General features: G+C 40.5%; 1 protein-coding gene across 2 annotated transcripts in view; it reads left to right on the top strand.

Annotated features, from left to right (window-relative positions):
* The window catches only part of AGBL1 (AGBL carboxypeptidase 1), an 830,430-nt gene extending 816,033 nt beyond the window's left edge, over window positions 1-14,397 (top strand). The window contains exon 23 of one of the 2 annotated variants that reach the window (XM_068275160.1): window positions 10,341-14,397. In XM_068275160.1, the coding sequence (XP_068131261.1) occupies window positions 10,341-10,665 (325 nt within the window). In that variant the 3' untranslated portion in view covers window positions 10,666-14,397. The remainder of the gene's footprint in view (window positions 1-10,340) is intronic. The other variant, XM_068275161.1, reaches the window with a different exon arrangement.
* Window positions 14,398-15,396: the final 999 nt, after the last annotated feature.

A 15,396-nucleotide genomic window follows, 5' to 3' on the forward strand; every position in this document is an offset into this window, starting at 1 on the left:
TAGAAAAATGTATCCTGTATGGTATGTATTTAGAGTGTTTAGCCTGTTTAATTCCCCCTCCTTTGTCTCTAATCACAAGCAATATGATCTTTGCCCTTTGTCACATGAATGCCATGGCAGAGATGGCAGATACGCTCATTTGAAAGCAACAATATTTCTGCTTCCAAGAATCAAGAAGTAGAAACAGTGCGGATTTATTTTAGGATTTGTATCAGCTGTTACAGAGATTTTTTTTTTAGAGGTTTAAAGGTTTTTATGCTGTTGCGTATTTTTTAGAGCAAGAGAGGACGTTCTGAGTTCAGGTCCTCTTTAACTCCTATTTTTTTTTTAAATACCGTATATACTCGCAAGCAAGCTGAATTTTGGACCCACAAAAAGTGGGTCAAAAGTTGGGGGGTCGGCTTGCTTGTGAGTGATGTGCCTGAGGGTCGTCCCCCCCGCACCCCCTGCCCTCTCCCACCCGCTCCCCCCGCGGCCGCTGCTATTACCTTAGCTCCGCGGCTTCCTATTCCCCTGTCCTGCTCGTAATTAAACAGCAGCTTGCCCCACGGTGGCTGCTGCGTGATGATGGAGGAAGTGCAGAGAGAGGTTCCCATAGTAACCAGGAAGCCGCTCTCTGCGACTTTCTCAGTCATCACGCAGCAGCCACCGTGGGGCGAGCTGCTGTTTAAGAGCAGGACAGGGGATTAGGAAGGCGCGGAGCTAAGGTAATAGCAGCGGCCGCGGGGGAAGCGGGGAGGGGAGGGGGACGCCCTAAACTCGCTATCCTGGGCACTTTACAAGCTATACTGGGCACGATACTAGCTATCCTGGGCACTATACTAGCTATCCTAGGCACGTTACTAGCTATCCTGGGCACTATACTAGCTATCCTGAGCACGATACTAGCTATCCTGGGGACGATACTAGCTATCCTGGGCACGATACTAGCTATCCTGGGCACGATACTAGCTATCCTGGGCACAATACTAGCTATCCTGGGCACGATACTAGCTATCCTGGGCACGATACTAGCTATCCTGGGCACTATACTAGCTATCCTGGGCACTATAGTAGCTATCCTGGGCACTATACTAGCTATCCTGGGCACTATACTAGCTATCCTGGGCACTTTACAAGCTATACTGGGCATGATACTAGCTATCCTGGGCACTATACTAGCTATCCTGGGCACTTTACTAACTATACTGAGGCACTACCTTCCCATACTGGGCACTATACTAGCTATACTGGGACACACTGGGGGGGGGGGGGGGGGAATCATGCGGCCAGCATTTCCTACCCCCGGCTTATATGAGGGTCAATCATTTGTTCCTGAGTTTTCAGGAAAAAGTTGGAGGGTCGGCTTATATGCGGGTCGGCTTGCTTGCGAGTATATACGGTATATACGAAAAGTTAGTCTTGCAAATAGTTAGGCCATTCGTAAAATGTGCCATCGTAGTGAAATAGTAAGCCTTTATATTAAAGAACACCTATCAAAAAACTCCTTAGACTCATTAAATTGACAGATCCTCAACCCATCTAGAATTGTAGGAAATTACATTGCTAATACATATTGCATATGATGATAATAAGCCCGGGTCTCTGACTAGATTTATTGGGACAGTGTTAGTGTCATGGAGAATCTTTCAATCTCCACATACTGTGTATATAATCGTTATACTCTGTACAGCTTTAATTCAAGATTAGCTTCATGGCTCATCTATTTAACAGATTACTTACACATTTGTTGTAAGGACTTTCTGAATCATTGTGTGATGTTTAATTAAAAAATTATTTCTTTTTTGTCTTTGGTTGAACCATTCACTGTACTTTATCAGCAAACCACAGCAATGTCTCATGTCTAAAAATTATTTAGAGAACACTTACTGAAAGAGGAAGTTTACTAACTGAATATAAGAAATAAAATTGCCTTTTTTTACAATAGTCATTTACACATTATTTAATTAATGTTTTCCCATTTGTAAAATATTTCATCATCCAGTCTTACATTCTTAAATGTATTACAGAGGGCAACATTTTTATTGGGGGCAAGGTGCATCACTGTGAATCCGCCAGGAGAAAAGCGTGATAGAAATATTATGTGTCTTGTCTTGAGTGCCCTGGGACAGTTGAATGTGTTGACATCACAGCTTAGGCTAAGAATCACTGGGAGAGTTGGGTCAGATACCAAATATATAGATATGAGAAGTTTTTCTGACAGTGAAACCAAGATAATTAAAGCAAACCTAAAGTGAAAATAAACATATTAGATAATGAATTGATTGTATAGTACAGCTAACAATCCACTCGAGCAGGCACCATCAGCATATAAGTAAGCTCTTTTATTAATCACATGGATAAAAGCAGTCAAACAACGACAGACCGCTGTTTCGGGCTCTCAGCCCTTTATCAAGTTGTCAAGAAAGGTATTGCAGTTTCTTGACAACTTGATAAAGGGCTGAGAGCCCGAAACAGCCGTCTGTCGTTGTTTGACTGCTTTTATCCATGTGATTAATAAAAGAGCTTACTTATATGCTGATGGTGCCTGCTCGAGTGGATTGCTACAGATTTCAGCTCCAGTGGTGTGGAGAGCTGTGAGCTGAGGCACGTCATTGATTCTTCTAGTGGATGGGTGCTACTCTATAACCAGCAATTGTTATAGTACAGCTAAGAAATAGAATATTACTAACAAAGAAAAGAATATCACATTATTTTTCAGTATAGGAAGAGTCAAAAAACTTCAGGTGTTACTTATGCAAAGAAAGCTTCTCTGAGCTATTCAACCCAACTTGGACGAATACAAAGCAAAGCACAAAGCACTTTAACAGCCAAGAAACAATGAAAGACAGCTTGAGATAAGGTTTTACTGTAGGGAAGTTCAAAGGGTCATTATTTCAGAAATGTAATGCTTGGTTTTATGATGATATTCAGTGTCAGACACAGGTGGTGTAACTAGAGGGAAGCAGCACCTATGATCGCAGGGGGCCCAGAGCTGGGGGGGGGGGGACCCAACTACTAACCTTCCCTCCCTCCCATACAGGGGACTACACTTCAGGTCAGGTGTTTTTGTGGCTACGCTTGTTATGGGTGTGATGATCATGATGGCCACACTTGTGTTATGACCCCTGTGAGATGGGCCCCAAGGTTGTGAAGGGCAAAAGGGGAGGTAAAGGAAAGGTTGTGAACATTGGAAAGACCCATCAATGAAAAAGGGGAGGCAAGGGAAGGGGGGTGAACATTGGGCGACCCCATTATTAGGCCACCACTCTTATCTTCTGCTCTGTAAATTCAAATGGTTATTTTTTAAATATTTATTTTTTTCTCGTATTGTAATTTTATTGTAATTTAAGAGAAACCATTAATGCCCAGAATATTTCAGGTTACAGCCATGTTGTCTGATAATACACGGTTTACACAATCCCCCTTTTTCTGCACAGATGCTATCATCTTAAAGCACTATTCTATACATTCTGTAAAAAATGTAAAGTACTAGAGGCTATTATTTTCTCTGCTTGGTAAATAAGAACTGCCGGCAGGTTTTGGCTTTTGGTAGTTATTTTTGTTGATTTTTGAGTATCTTATGTATTTGTCGTTGTGTTTGTCACAACAACTGGGTAACAATGTGGCCCATAAAATGTGCATTGCCTAAAACATATGCCATTGCTTCTTTCCTCCAGCTCGTAAAGCCCAGGTCTTATAACGTACACTAATGTAGTGTGATATTATTTAAATTCTGCACATACAATTTAATTTCCATTTATTACATATGAATCTGCCTCTGGGGGAGCTGCTCTCTGTGATATGGAAAGCAAGTATCTAATAATTACTTTACTGGCTTAATAAATATGTCAAGCTTGGGTGTAGCAAATTACATTCACAAGAGGCCTTTCTGCATTTCACTTGAACATGTATCAGTCAGTCATGCTGTAGCTGTTGTGGAGGATGGTGGGAAATTGCTGTCCTGCACCTTTTTAAATGATAAGAATACAAGAGGTTTTGAGAGCCCCAGCCCCAGGTGCAAAAATAATGACAAACACAAATAAGAATTCACTCTACAAGGGTCAGTTAAAGAAGAGGACATCATCCTCTGAGAATGTCATTTGTGCCATCTCAAAAACACAATTTCTGAATAAACTGCATAAACTTTGCTATAAAAGAGTACTGCTGTGGTTCACAATATGCTTATTTAGTTTGCTATAAAATACGTGGTTTGGCAATCGCCAGAGCCATGATTTACCCTTACATGCCTCCCACAGTATTACTGCTATGGGGGCGCCTAGTTTTGATGCTCAGTGCTGAATGCCATGCGCCGAAGCCACCTGCTTTGTTGCAATAGGCCTGGATGATAATGAGTGGGTAATAACAGCAACGTGCAAAAAAATGATGCTTTATGAGTTTCATAAAATCTGTTGTTTTGGAGTGACAAAGGGTTACTTTTTGAAGGTGTAGATTAAAGCAGGAGGATTGGCCATACTATGCCAGGGGAAAAAAACACATATATAAGTAGATAAATACTTGATACTTGAATACTTACTTACATAACACATGTATTGTACTGTCCACGTTTTGATTTCAGTGAATTTCTGTTCCTGGTGGGAACCATGTATTTTGCCCACAGCTTAAGGCTAAATACTGATGTAATTTCTTCCTTTAAGTTTTTTTCTTTTCTCCTCCAATCACTGAGTCACCTCAGCCTTGCTTGTAAACACAAGTGGGCAGATGATCATGTTTCAGCTAGGCAGCTAAGCAGGAAGATAAAGGTAAGAGGAGGAATATATTATAGATAAAAAGAACCCCCAGTGTGCAACTGAATGGCAATGGCTATTAACCATTTACCGCCATCCTAACGTATTAAAACGTCATGCTTACCGCTATTAACAGCAACATGACGTTTTAATACGTCGCGCATTCCCGCCGCTGCTACCGCCGTGTGTCCGCCGCTACCGCCGCCATTACCGTCGGGATCCCGTGCTGGGCGATTGGGGAAGAGGACTGAACAGTCCTCTACCCAATCGCAGTGCCTGGAGTGAATGGACGTGACCGCGAACAGCGGCTACGTCCATTCACATAAACAGGAAATGTAACAGTTTAATAAAGTGTGTAAAAAAAAAAAAAAAAAAAAAGTGAACACGTCCTATGAGTGTTCACCAGCGCCATCTTGTGGCCAAAAAGTATATTACACTTACAAAATACATACATTTTCAAGTATATACACATCATTAATAAAATTACACTTCCAACCCTCCCCCCCAAATAAAACACTTGTAAAAAAAAAAAATCAGCTTAAAAAAAAAAAAAAATAGTTGCCTTAGGGACTCAGCTTTTTTTATTCTATATTTTATGGGGGAAAATTAATTTTAATTTATTACATAGGGGCTTGTAATTATGGCCAGAACAAACAGAAAAATAACCACTTATATTTCAAAATAATATACTGTCGCCATACATTGTGGTAGGGACATAATCTAAACGGTTTAATTATCGGGACCACTGGGCAAATAAAACGTGTTTGTTTTATCCACAGGAGAATGTTTAATTTTAAAACTATAAAGGCTGAACACTGAGAAATAATGATTTTTTTTCTTTTTTTTTCTGTTTTTCTCATTAAAATGCATTTAGAATAAAAAAATTCTTAGCAAAATGTACTATCCACAGAAAGCCTAATTGGTGGCGAAAAAAACGAGGTATAGATCATTTTCTTGTGATAAGTAGTAATAAAGTTATTAGGGAATAAAAGGGAGGAGCGCTGACAACTGAAAATTGCTCTGGTCCGTTAGGATAAAAACCCTTGGGGGTGAACTGGTTAAAGGGCCAGTGCTCATAAGGTATGTGATAACTCCAAACTCTGAAAGTTATGCAGGATTAGCATCTTTATCACTTAACACACTCAGACCAGTTGCTGTTGAAATTTGATTTGTATGGTGCCAATCCCACTTTAAAAAAAACACTAGCATTGCAATGAACAAGCAAAATTAGCAAAATCAGTATTGCAGTGATAACTACTATTGCTTTTTTTTTGTCAATAAAAATATCACAAAAGCAGTGCTAAATGTCACCGTCCTCACCATGTGGTACCTTTCTATGAAACTGTGTTTTTATTAAAGGAAAAACAAAGCTTAATAATCCTTAAGATCTGGCAGGGTTCTGAGCTGCTTCTAGATGTGCCAATGTGTGTACCTTGTCTGAAATGAATTCATATTAAACTTGAAGCTCTGAGAGTTTTGAAGTATGGATGCTTGTGGTGCTATGAAGGCCTGTGCCTTGCGCTGATTGTCTGACAACTTATTTAAAATAAGCCTGGATGGAGGTGGAGTTGTGGAGGTGCTGGTTGCTCTGGCTAACCTGTGTATGCTGCTATTATATTTAATTTACTCTAGATGTCTGATCATCTAGAGGTGCTGCTATTACCAGTGCCTGTGGCCACTGGATTATTTCCCCCAAAATAATGTATTTGTCCATAATAGCTGCAAGAGCACCTATTTGCAAACAGAAATGAGTGAGGGTGAGGCCATCTTGTTTATTTTATAATCCCCCGTGTTGTAGTTTTTAATAACATTGTTCCCCATGAATGAAAATCAAAAATACAGAAAGGGTGGGCTTTCAGATGCACAAAAACTGTATGACCACCAGCTGGCTCAGACATCATATCTATCATGGGACCTGATGCACTACACTGCGGTTAAGTTGCAGTGCACAATTTTACCACTACTAATGCTGGGGGAGCACCACAATAGTTACTGGGTTAATGGGCACATTGCTATGGTAGCTGCACTCTCACCTTCTGATCTGCCCCTCTAGATATATTATCCGATATATTATCTTTAAGTCAGGCCCAGATTTGCATCACAGGAGCCTATAGGCACAGGTGTCCTGGCGCCTTAGACTTCGTCTTCCATGAACCTACAACCCCACCACCAAACTGCACAGCAAGTGTGCTGGCTGTCCCAAGCTGTCAGTTCTCTCTTACTTCCCTTGCCTGTCCTAGCTAGCTATAGGTGCCCCTTAGCATTAGGTATCCAGAGGTACCCTCAGTATTAAGTGGTAGCTACTAGTGCCTCAGACTGAAGGGAGATCTTATCAGTGGAATGCCGAGAGATGGGCAAGTAACCTTTCATTTATGCTCTGCTTGGGACTTTGCATAAGGAAAAAGGGAGGAAGGCACTCAAGGAGGGGAGTGAGCCGCCTCTCCATCATCAGGTGCCCGTAGGCACGTGTCTACAGTGCCTTATGGTAAATCCTGCCCTGCTTTAAGTGAATGTTTAACAGTAATCTCAGGCTATCTGCAAACAGTACAATGTGTAGAAGTCTATTGATTTTATGTGTTGAGTCATTTGGAAACACTGCTAATTGCAAAGATGTGTCTTATGCTGAAAATGACGAGACAGACTCTACAGATAACTGTTACATTTCAGGCAAGCCATATAAACTTCCTGGCATACCAGACTGACTAGTATTTCAATGGCAGAGAACAAATTGCTTTGAACTAGCTGTTCTCTTATCCACAATAGCATGTTTGTAAAAGTGCCAGACAATGAAGCTTCCTTTCATCTACATAGCTACCATGGAGGTATTATTGAAAATGACACTGAAGAAAAAAATGTTAAAAAGTATCAGATTAATCTTTGTATTCAGTAGTTTCTCAGCCTCTGGCATGGAACAATTATGCAGCCAGCAGAGGCATAGCTAGGGTGTTCAGCGCCCGGGGACAAAGACAGTTTTTGTGCCTCCCCCCACCTGGATAAAATGTGCATTGCTACACATCAGAATGTGGACATGGTCATGGGTGGAGTCAAATGTACAAATGCTGTATAGATAGCCAGATGTACCCCCATCCCCCCTAAAGTTAGCAATATGTACCCTCTTCCCCATTTAGATAGCCAAATTTGCCTCCTCCCCTTGTTCAGATAGCCAGCTGTGCCCCCCCCTTTAAATAGCCAAAATGTGTCCCCCTTTAGATAGCCAGATGTGCCCCCATCCCTCATTTAGATAGCCAGGTGTGCCCCCTATAGATAGCCAGATGTGCCCTGCTTTTTCTACTGCTGTTAATGCTTCTGTGCACTCTTCTGCAGAGGCAGGGAGAGAGGCAAGGGCACTTCGGGGCTACCAGTGAGCCAACTCTCACGCATGTGGGGGTGCAGAGGCTGCGCTGAACCCGCTTACAGTGCTGTGCCTGGGGATGTGCCCCCCCCCCCTTGCCCACCCATAGCTACACCTCTGGCAGCCAGTGCCTGTAGAGAACATTTGGAACATCTGCCCTACATACTTTTTCTGACTGAGTAGGGATGGTTAATGAGATTCAAACAATTCTGAAGTGATGCAGGATTATGTAAATTGAGTATACAAAGATATGCAGTTTAAAATTGGACCAATCAGATCTTCCTAGGGTGGGATTTGATTGGCCCACTTTCAAGCTGCATAAATTTGCATCATCTCAGAATTATTTGCATCTCATTGACCATCCCTAGTTCTAAGTCAGTGCCACAATAAATATTAAAGAAAACCTGAACTGAAAATTAAAAGTCAAAATAACCATACACAAGTCATACTTACCTCCTGCATAGTCTACTCCTCAATCTATTTTTCCTCTCCTGCGTCCTGTTTGTCCACTGTGATCAAGGGAATTCTCCGTCCTCCATTTTGAAAATGGCCATTACACCATAACAGCTTTCTGGTCAGCACACTGTTAAACTGTAACATCGCCCACTTGAGCCATAGGGAAACATGGACACATCAGTTCTCCTCTCAGCTGTAACTGACAGCAACTGATATATAACTGGCAGCAACTGCTATATTTCAGTTCTGACAAAATGTTGTCAGAACTGGAAGGGATCACTGTAAGATGAAAATGGTGAGCTTCTGAGAGGAACTGATGGCAAGGTAACTATATAATGTTCATTTGAAGTTACCTCATGTGTTTATTTTAAATAATTTTACTCAGTACAGGTTCTCTTTAAAGACAGAGGTACACCATGATGATTAGGCCATGGTAATTTGTTAATGGTAGTCAGCAATGGCAGCCTACATTATTCTTGCAGTTCAATATTCTTTTCTTTTCAATGGGCTGAGGGCACATAATTATATCTGCAGAAAAGTGATGAATCCATTTTTCTCCAAGCAAGAATTTCTCATTGAGATCATATCACCCAATCTGTGTGACTTTAGAGGGGGCTAATCACTGCTGCCCTCTGGGAGAGTCCTACTCTGTTTTTTTTTTTGTTTTTTTAATTGATTTATTTACATTTAAAGCCTAATTTCTAATTCATAGTATATGCGTGACTGTGCAAAAAAATGGGAAAAGTGTGCATCCTGGGCATCAAACTGCAGCACTTTGTTTTCTAATACTTAGTGAATGAGTAGCTTGAGATTTGCTGTGATGCTGCTCAGTGGAGACGTATGCATAGACATGCATGATTCATATTAACTTCAGGCTAGTTGATCATAAATCCTGATAGACATTAGATGATTAATTTTTTTGCTGTCAAGATAATTCTGTCCCTTTATTCGATATACTCTTTAAAATGTATGCAGAACATGCTGTCACTCTTGTAATAATAATACTTTTTCATGGAGCATAGGTTTTGCCTCCATATTATGATGTAAAGATTACCGCTCACACATTAGATCTGTTACATGATGTGGAGGAGAACTCATTCGAAGCAAACCTGTAATGTCTGTTAAAAAAACAAAAAGTTAGATATTTCCCTTGGAAGAGGGAAGCCTCTGGATCCCCCAGACACTTGTTCCGTCCTCCTCCAGATCACATTAGCATGGACCCACTTCGGCTTCAATGAAGAAAGCCTAGCCCCATGCTACTACACAAGCACGACACATCACCAAACTCTTGTTGGGGGGATCCAGCACTGAAATGGCCCAGTGAAGGGGGAAGCCCTTGGATTATTCAGAGGCTTCCCTCTATTCAGGTGAGTATTCATTTGAGGTATTTTTTTGTACAGGTATCCTTTAAATCACATCACAAAAAATGATATTATTAATAATTTATAAAGCACCATCATATGAAAAGAACATTTCAAAAAATTGAAAGACATAGAGCTTTCACTCCTGGCAGGAGGATCAAAACTTGGCGTATTGTAGCATATCCAATGCACCATATTGTACTTATATATTTTATACAAAACTAACCTGCCTTATACGTTACTAAAAATATAAAACAGTCCAAAGCTCAAAAGACAATTACAAGTTTCTAGTTGTGAGGATGAGCAGAATATAAATTTTGCAATGTGGTTAAGTAATTACACAGTATAATTGCTTAATCCCTTTCCTGTGCTTGGAAATGGATTGATATCTGAAGTGTTTAATCATGTGCAGGGTACTTATTCTTTTTCTGTTGTCATTTGCAGCAGCACTGAAACTGACGATGAACCACCATGCGAAGAAGAGATTGATTACAATACAGATAGCTGTTCAGATCAGGAAATCTCAGAGTCGGACACCAATCCTGAAGGCAAACTCACAGAGGAAAAGAATGGTGCAGGAAAAGACAAAGAGCTGATATCTGACAAGGAAGAGGATGATTTCAGCTCAAAGATCAGTAGCTCTACGAGAAAGTGCCTTGCAATTCCCCCCAAACAACATGGCTGCTCCCCAGAAGTTGCCTCCCCTCTCAATGAGAAGAGCTATGAGCACTCTAGCAAAACAAAAATTGGGCATCATTATCTGTATTAATATGTACTTCCATGAAAAACTGAATGTCATTTTATTTTCTAATATATACTGCAAAAAATTCCTACTGTTTTGCAACATTAGAATTATAAACAAAATTGACTTGGCTCACTATACAAATTCTGCACTAAGGGTGTATACACAGGTGTAATGAATGTCATCTACTAGGATCAGGGATTGATTGCTTGGGATGCAGTTTCAAAACCAACTACTGCCCATATTTTTGCTATGAAAGGAGGAGTAGGAATGATGGAGCAGGGAGCGATGGCGTGACATCCAGTGGGCAGGGGAAGAAGGGGAAAGGTACAATTGACCGAGATGATCTGGCATTCCAAATCTTATAGCAGCACATTGCTGGGTAAAGGGGGGAAATAATGTACTGTACACATGCTAGATTAGTCTTCTCTGAAGTTGTTTTCCTGCAGTTAAATGATGACCATGTTTCTAGCACTTTGAAGTTCCCGGTGAAGACCCACATTCCTCCTGAGTGCCCCGGTGCATGCCGGTAGATGTAAACGTGCATGCCAGGAGATGGAAGTTATCATTTGGATAGGGGGAGCTAGGGGAGCAGTCCCACATAGGTAAGTAATGCCAATCACCCCAGCCCAGATGTATCCTTTAAGTTCCATCAAGTGTATGCATGTATCCTTTAGGCATCATATAAAGCCCCATTGTAGGCACAAATTTTATTTCTTGACTCTACTTGATTAGCTGATGTCAAATAACCCCAAACCCCCCCCATGTTTTGTCAGTTGTCCAAACAATGGCAATTGGCAATTTTTTGCAGCTGATGTAATCCAAGCAGCATCAACCACGTATGCAGCCTGAAATCAACTGCTTCAATTCAGCTACTTCTGACTATGTGTTTAATTTGCCCACTCGCTCCCCAGGTGAAATAGCCACCTCTTACCCATTGCCACGATTTAAAAATAAAAATGTAACTACATAAAAAGTGTTTACTATTCTTAATTAATACTTACCTTTAATAATTGATACCTTGCCAGTATCCTCAGATCAGAAATGATCCCATGCCCATATACTTGATTGAAGATCACTAACAAACATCCACGCACATGACACTTTCTGCCACGGGCATTTGCTATACTAAACAAGCAAGCCCTGGCAAAGCATCTTTAAATGCCCCACCATAGCACCCTATCAGTCTACTTATTGTACCAATAAGAATCCTGAGGAATCCTCACAACAATAGCATGTATGGGAGCTTTGCAATTGACCACACTTAATGGTATTGACTTTTGTGAAGCATTCACCAAGAACAGGGGAACTGCTTGAAGGGCTTCTTGCTAATCATTATCTGTAAGCTCAGGAATATCAGAATCCCAGGTAAATCTGCATTTTAGTGGGAATTTTGTTAATGATGTTTGGCAAGAAACATACTATGGCAGAATGTTATCAGGCCTTGTTTGCTGCAGCATATTAAAACTTCATCTTTAGGGAGGTGAAGAGTTTCAAGATTAATACTGGGTTGTTTTTGTTTTTTATTCCAAATTAATTATTGGAACATCTTATTTGAGACTTTAATAAGTTTTACATGAATCCACACTGGGGAATTATGGAGGAAGTATAAAATGTGGGCATAGGTACCATTTTCAAAAGATCGATTCTGGTGACCACAGACAGAGGTTATTTCAGCCACAATTTAATTTTTTAATGGGACCTGTCAATAAGTGGGGCTATATGTTAGTTTTCATACTGTAGAGCAGTGTTCCTAAACCCTGTCCTCAAGGCCCACCACCAGTGCATGTTTTGTGCAAATCCACATATATAGGTAATCAGCTCTGCTGAGACACTAATTACCTCACCTGTGCATGTTTGTGGTTTTCTGCAAAACATGTACTGTTGGTGGGCCTTGAGGACAGGGTTGGGGAACTGTGCTGTAGAAGGTCTATCTCCACTTTATAGATTGGTAGATAGACTTCCCCACTTTAATTGTGCTAAATGTCATTGTGCTAACCATTATAAAAAGAATGCAACCGCATTGAAAGTCTATGGACTGCATGCCACTAGAGATGTATGCAAACCGTTCTCCAGTGAACACAGCACCTGTGTACTACTGGGTGACCTAGCAACCCGGTAGTAGTACAGAGCCAGGCTGCCCATAACTGTTCACTGATGAACGGTTCACATACGTCTCTACATGCCACTATTTTTTTTTCTAACAATAAGTAACAGTTTCAACTGGTGAGCCATTTAAAGGACACCCAAGGTGAAAATAAACTAATGAAATAACCAATTTTATCTATCCTCCTCCTCCTAAAAAAATGACTTTTTAAGATTCAGTATTCCATAGTTTTATTTTATATTTAAATCTACTTTTTATTGTTTTTGCTCAATGACACATTCATTGAAGTATGCCAGGACAAAAATGTATGAACAATTGACCCTTTTTATCTCTTTCCTGCTTTTAGAAGCCATTTTCTTCTAGGAAAGTGCTTTATAGTTGTCATTTCAGTGAGGGTCACACTGTAGTCTGACCCAGTCCTGACTCAGACAGGAACTGCCACTTGCATACCTGATATTTAACTCTTTCAGGCAGAGAAAGAAAAAAAAACACAGCATAGTTATTTGTGTGCTTGGCACTGTACATACACATGTCTAGCTCATCATGCCACATGTCACCTTGTGTATTATTTTAGTGACTGGAGCTGTAAATCGCTAATTTCGATAAATTAGGGTACTGGCTATCTAGCATTGATCACTAGTGACCAACATATGGTCACCCATTTTCAAAAATCTGCCACTATAAGTAATAATATTTTACCATGTGGAGAACCAATAAGAAAAAGGCATTTTTTTATCTCCCCAATTTTATAAGCACGCATCTTAAAAAGTTTAAGTTGGGCTTTAAACATGGTAAACAGATTTATTTCTGCCTTCACCAGATCAGAGTAAATTATATAATTGAACGTGTTTATTTTTTAGCTTGGCATACAATCCCCTAATCTCTTAATCAGGCCATCAGATGCTTCCTGCAGCATTGCAGAAAGGTATAAAAATGCACTCTTGACAAAAATGTTCACTTGAAAACAACCTATTAATCCACGTAGTGCACTTTAAGTGTTTGTTTCATGAAAATGGTTCACAACCTCTGTATGGCCTTTTCTGAGTTGAAAAGTGTTCCTAAAAAAGGTTTGAGCCTTTGTAAGTGCTGTACTTGATTTGCAGTGTTTAAAAGGCTTGAAAAAAAATTCTAAATGTAAAAGGTGCTAGGTTGAAGAGGGCCATCGTGCCAACATGATTAATCACAATCCCATGAGCACTGTCTGTAGTCCCATTTTTTATATTTTGGCTACCATTGACATTTTATAATGTACTGACTTCATATAATGGTGGAGATACCATATTGTGCAATTAACACTATAAAAATATTTTTAAAAATGTTTGTGTGTATTTTCAGATTTTTTTAAAATAGAAAAATAGTTATTTTCTTAAAATAGAGATATACAGTAGTTGTATAGTTTTTTGTTTTGTTTGTTTTTTTACTTCAGATTAATAAAATGTACTAAGCAATGTTATAACTGTTTGGAGTGAAGATGTGATTTTATGACTAATTCATTCTTTAACTAAGCTGTGTGTCTTGTTTTAAAACATTATTTTACTGGAGCAATTTATAGATGTGTTGCATTATCCAGTTTATTAAAATAATGTACTGCAATGTTTATTATGACAAAGTGTGCAACTTTAGATCACTTGCAAATAGACTTTTCAATAAAGACTTGGTGAATAATTATTCAAGTTATTACTGTTATCTTTATAAAATCATAATATTTTAAACTGAAGCTATGCTTATAGGTATTGTATTGCTCTACATTTAAAAATGTGTGTTACCTGTTTTTTTCTGTTGTTGTAAGTGTCCACTGCTGTTCTGGCAGCTTTACCATGTTTCCACCAGCTTCCTGGAAAACCCTAGTAATAGTAAAAGCAGTAAGAGAATCTAGGAGGCAGGGCAGCCATCAAGGGGGACAAATGACACTGCAGTGAGGGGCCCAGGGCTTCTGGGGGCCCTTGGCCCCCCAAAGCGCTGGAAGGGCCACATGTGCTGGTTGCGGACCTGTGGCTAACCAGCACACCGCGTTAAAGCACTGAGAGAAGAGTGTCATCAGCACTTGAACGTGGGGAGCAGATAAGTGAGCCCGCTACAGCCGACTTTCTATACTGGGGCACCACCTATCTGGCTACAGGCTACCTATACTGGGCCACCACCTATGCTTGGCTACTTATACTGGAGTGCCTATATCTTGCTACCTATACTAGGGGCACCTGTACCTGACTAACCTATACTGGTGCACAGCCCATACCAGGCTACCTATACTGGGGCACCATCTATAGTTGAATATCTATACTGGGGCACCTGTATCTTGCTGGCCTATACTGGGGCAACAGCTATACCAGGCTACCTATACTGGGGGTATCTACACCAGGCTACCTATACTGGGGCACCACCTATAGCTGGCTACTTATACTGGGGGCACCTATACCTGGCTGCCTATACTGGGGGCACCTATCCCTGGATACCTATACTGGGGGCACCTATACCTGGCTAGGGCAAGGGGATGAGCTGAGACAGAAGGGGACAAAAGGTCACACAGGGGGATAAAAGAGGCAAAGGGGGAAACAGAAGCGGACAAAGGAGGCACAGGGAGAAAAGAGATGGGATGGGAACATGAGGTCACACAGAGGGACACAAAAGAGGCACAAACTGAGGTGAGACAG

The sequence above is a fragment of the Hyperolius riggenbachi genome, chromosome 3, assembly GCF_040937935.1.
Source record: "Hyperolius riggenbachi isolate aHypRig1 chromosome 3, aHypRig1.pri, whole genome shotgun sequence".
In the NCBI taxonomy this organism is placed as follows: Eukaryota; Metazoa; Chordata; class Amphibia; order Anura; family Hyperoliidae; genus Hyperolius; species Hyperolius riggenbachi.